The sequence below is a fragment of the Erinaceus europaeus genome, chromosome 8 (genome assembly GCF_950295315.1).
Source record: "Erinaceus europaeus chromosome 8, mEriEur2.1, whole genome shotgun sequence".
NCBI lineage: Eukaryota > Metazoa > Chordata > Mammalia > Eulipotyphla > Erinaceidae > Erinaceus > Erinaceus europaeus.
In genome coordinates this window covers 116404130-116408943 of record NC_080169.1, presented here as the reverse complement: position 1 = coordinate 116408943, position 4814 = coordinate 116404130, and the positions used below count along the sequence as shown (strand labels likewise).

At 44.4% G+C, this 4814-nt stretch overlaps 1 protein-coding gene across 2 annotated transcripts; it reads right to left on the bottom strand.

Annotated features, from left to right (window-relative positions):
- Positions 1-1178: 1178 nt before the first annotated feature.
- LOC103112898 (olfactory receptor 2A14-like) lies at positions 1179-4495 on the bottom strand. Of its 2 annotated transcripts, XM_060195736.1 has the most exons (2): positions 3587-4495; positions 1179-1184 (listed from the first exon to the last, which is right to left on the bottom strand). In XM_060195736.1, exons 1-2 carry the CDS (start codon positions 4493-4495, stop codon positions 1179-1181), a joined length of 915 nt encoding a protein of 304 aa, XP_060051719.1. The 2 variants fall into 2 exon arrangements, with proteins under 2 accessions (XP_060051719.1, XP_007522429.2); XM_007522367.2 differs by lacking the exon at positions 1179-1184 and having other exon boundaries at positions 3560-4495.
- Positions 4496-4814: the final 319 nt, after the last annotated feature.

Sequence of the window (4814 nt, the reverse complement as noted above, 5' to 3'; positions counted from 1 at the left end):
AGTGTGTTTTAAGATGATAGAATTGACAGAAACTGATGTGAAATTCATGCACAATATTAATGAAGGTCAAGAATGGTTATAGTGACTTCAAACTGGGAACCAAAAAAGGGGTATGAAACAACAGTTAATCTTATACATCAGTCTTCATTTCAAGGGACAATAGACAGCAGAGATTTAAAATGAGATCATGGGAATGTTACATGCAGATCTGAGGGACAGGGGGCTTAGAACCCTGAACTACAGGTACATAGTCACTGCGTTTTATTTTACCACATGCTTCATCATTGCAGTGGGGAAGAATTTAAAGGTAGCACTGAAAAAAAAGTAAGATAGTGTTAGCGAGCAGAAATCAAACCACCATCCACTGCAAGGAAGCAAAAGATGTTTATTCACGAATTCGAATCCGGGCTGAGTGGTGACTGACGGCAGTCCACCAGCCCAACCCTGAACAAGGCTCAAACCATACAATTTATAGGAATTCAGACTACACTCAGGGAGGGGGAACGTATCACCTTATCAGCCTATATCCAATAATATGCTATAGAAAACGCAAAATCCAATCATTTCAAACTCAGCAAAAGCATGATCCATTCAGAGCAAAGCATGAGCTAGTTATAAACATCACACCATGAACCAGGCCAATAGAACCCGGCCAAAGTGGGGGTCACCACATTCTTTTGCCATCTGCTGGGACCACCCGGCCATCTGTTTGCAATTTTATCCGGCCATCTGCTGTAACTATTCTGTAACAGCATTCCTCAAACCCTATGCAAAGGCCCTGATAAGGCTTGCCAGATGCAGGGTCTTTCAAGCAGCTTGCAAAATAACTGATGGCCTTCACTGTTTAGGTCCTGTTTGTCAAGGGGAAAAGGGCAGGGAATTTTCCATCTTACACTAAGCAGAAAAGCAACTACACTTAAAACTTTAAAACTACTGCATCTAACAGATAGTTCTTAGGACAGCACAAAGGAGGCACCTTTACATGGTGGGAGGAGTTTGAGAAGGTAGCCACACTTGGGAAGTTGTATCCCAATAAGAAACACAGGTGATCTCAATTTACCAATAGGAAGCTAGCCCAGGTGTAACAGGGATTTAAGAGGAAAAGAACACCCATAGACTGGCCGTTTTCTCTCTTCATGGCCCTCATGGGTTTGTCCCCTTGAGCTTGCCTTTTTACCTTAATACTGTTTCTCCATCACGTTTGCTTCATCTCTTCATAATGACAAAAAATTTAGCTCCCTGATCACAGAGTCTCTTGTAATTCTTTTGAAGAAGGTGCTGTGTCTGAACTCTCATGGAAGTGGTGGTCCTGGAGCTTTCCAGGGACATAACAGTCTCTGCACAACAGGAAGATAACTTGAATTGCAAATGTCAGAAACCTGCTTTAGAAGTGTGTGATACAAATACTCTACAGGATAGAATTGTTTTTCCAGTTGTACCACTCTAAATAAATTGCTTACAAAATGCTAATTGACTGTTAAGTCTATAATGGACTAGGTGGAGGAGGCTATTGTGAAGGCCATTTATATGTAAATATCCCCCCTTGAGGGCCACTCTGGGGAAGGCCTAGAAAAATTTCAAATGGAGGTGTTTTAAATTCTTAAATCCCCTACAGAGCTTTCTCAGATTATCTCCCTGACTATCCCACAATTTCCCAAAACCCTCACTGCTTTTGAAAAACTGAGGGGGGTCGGACAGTAGAGCAGTAGGTTAAGCACACATAGCACAAAGTTCAAGGACCGGCTCAAGGATCCCAGTTCGAGTCCCCAGCCTCCCACCTGCAGGGGAGCCGCTTCACAGGTGGTGAAGCAGGTCTGCAGGTGTCTATATTTCTCTCCCCTTCTCTGGGAAAACTCTGTTTTCCAGTTCTTGACTTTTGTTCAGATTCCTGCATTGACAAGAGGATGGGGAGATAGAGAGGGAGAGAAAAGAGACATCTGCAGACCTGCCTCACAACTTGTAAAGCATCGCCTCCCTTGCAAGTGGGTAACCAGAGGCGCTAACCCAGATCCTTGCACCAGTCCTTGTGCTTCCTAATACATGCCCTTAACAGGGTGCATCACTGCCTGGCCCCTTCCAACTCGTTTTTACACTACCTTACTTGGTATTTCTTCTAAATTATCAATAAAAACAATAGTCTAAATCTTCCCCTCACCCTTGTCTTTTACTTCTGACCTTTCTGGGATCTTTCCTCTGTGACCTATCACAGGGTAACATTCCTGCTGCCTCAAAGGAGCTGTGGTAAAACTAAATGAATAAACAAGTAAATATAAGAAATAGGTAGAAAACCCCTGGCCATTGGTTTGAATTAATTTTTTCTTTCTAGAAATTTTAAAGAAGGGGGTACTTAGATATAGTATATGTCAATTGTTTGATGTCATTTTGATTGCTTTATATATCATTGCTAAGGTTATTTGCCCACACTAGGTCCCGAGACATAGCTCTATTATGTCTAACACCTACAAATTTGAGGAATTTGCAGGTTATAGTTTAGATGTATAATATTCCAGTTAAACATGGTGTTGTAAATAGCATCCAATTAAAAAAAATAAGGAGTTGAAGCAAGACATTTATTAATTTGCAAAAGGGCATGCAGCCAACAATGGCATTCAGGCAGCAGTATGCCCGCCCCCCCCCCCCCCCCCCAGCCTTCCCAGTCTTTTGTCTTTATGCCTGATGCAGAACTGTCTCCCCCAACCCTGGGCTGGGCTTCAGCACTCACAGTCTCCCTGTTATCAAAATAAGGGAAAGAATAGAGTCTCACTGGAGGACTAGCAAACACTACACACTACAAGTTAACATTATCTGATCTAAATAATACACAACTAGTGATCACAAGTGGTTATAGATAATGATGTATGCAAAAATATTTTTGTACTAAACAATTCTTCTATTAAATGTTCCTTTGAAGAGAAGACCTAACCATCTCTTACAATAGCATACATTCTTGCACACACACACAAAAGGAACCTACCTTATTTATTTTTTTTTTTATTGTTGTAGTTATTATTGTTGTTGTCGTTGTTGGATAGGACAGAGAGAAATGGAGAGAGGAGGGGAAGACAGAGAGAAGGAGAGAAAGACAGACACCTGCAGACCTGCTTCACCGCCTGTGAAGCGACTCCCCTGCAGGTGGGGAGCCGGGGTTCGAACCGGGATCCTTAGGCCGGTCCTTGTGCTTTGCGCCACCTGCGCTTAACCCGCTGCGCTACAGCCCGACTCCCGGAACCTACCTTATTTTACAAGGAACAAACCCTGTACTCTCACAGTGCACATCTTCATTCGCTCTTTCTCTTTTCTCTCTATTGCCCTTTATCCAGCCTCTTTCTCTTTTTCTTTTCTCCCCCTCTCTCTTTTCTGTTTCGTTATTTTCCTCTTGTGGCTTTACCACTCTGGGCTGACTTTATCTGATGCCAGGAGATAAGAGAAGGGAAGACGAGAAGATATCAAAACACTAAAACATCCTTCAAGGAGGTAGAAGCCAAGTTCAAACTTGGCCCTTCTCAAAGCAAACCAAGCACACTATTTAGGTAAGTTATTCATAATGATCTTTTCTGTCTCACATCAACCTGTCTTTGCACAGTGCCCTCCTCAGGGCTCCCTTGACCTCAGCATTCCTCAGACTATAGATGAGAGGATTCAGCATCGGGTTGAAGAGGCTGTAAAATAGGGAAAGGATCTTCTGCTGCTGCTCAGGGTTGCTGGACTTGGGGGCCATGTACATGACGATGGCACTGCCAAAGAAGAGCCCCACCACGCAGAGGTGAGAGGAGCAGGTGGAGAAGGCCTTCTTGCGGCCCTCCCCTGACTGGATCCTGAGGATGGCCACCAGGATGCGTGTGTAGGACACCAGCACCAGACACAGGGGCCCCACTAAGACCAAGACACAGGCTGCAAAGATGACAACCAGGTTGAGAGTGATGTCAGCACAGGCCAGCTTGAGGACAGAGAGGATTTCACAGAAGAAGTGATTGATGACATGAGGCCCACAGAAGGGCAGCCTCAGGATGAGGACCACATGGACCAGAGCCAGGACTGAACTCAACACCCAGGAAGTAGCAGCCAAACCAGTGCACACCCTCCAGCTCATGATGACGGTGTAACGTAGGGGCTGGCAGATAGCCACGTACCGATCGTAAGACATTGCCACAAGAGTCAGGCACTCTATGTTGGCGAAAGCAAGATACAAGAATGTCTGTGTGAGGCAGGGAACAAAAGAGATGGTTCTCTTCTGGCTCACAAGATTGGCCAGCATCTTAGGGACATTGTTGGAAGCATAGGACATGTCAACCACAGCCAGGTGGGAGAGGAAGAAGTACATGGGGGTGTGTAGTCTAGGGTCCAAGCAGATGAGCCCCAGGATGACCCCATTGCCCAGAAGGGTGAAGGTGTAGAAGACAGAAAACAGTCCAAAGAGGAAAATCTCCAGTGCTGGGCGGACCTGGAATCCCAGCAGGGTGACTTCTGTGATCCAGGAGGTCTGGTTGGTCTCCATGCTCCTGTGTCACCCACACACGAGGCTGGAGCTTTAAAGCTGTAAGGCAATCAGGATATGATTGATTTCCTGAATATTAAGGGTAAGTATTTCACAGTGGACTACTTTTGACTGATTTCCCTATTATTTATCTTTCCATGTATTTTAAAAATCATTAGTCTTTACAGTTAAAGGAGAAAAAGTATTTGTATTTCACTATAGAAGTGAAAAAGATGTGTAGGAATTGAGCGGTAGCACACTGGTTGAGCGCACATAGCACAAAGCACAATCACCTGTGCAAGGATTCTAGTTTGAGCCCTGACTCCCTACACGCTTCATG

Coding starts and splice junctions, on each gene's coding strand:
- LOC103112898 (XM_007522367.2), bottom strand. CDS start 4,495: ATGGAGACCAACCAGACCTCCTGGATCACAGAAGTCACCCTGCTGGGA.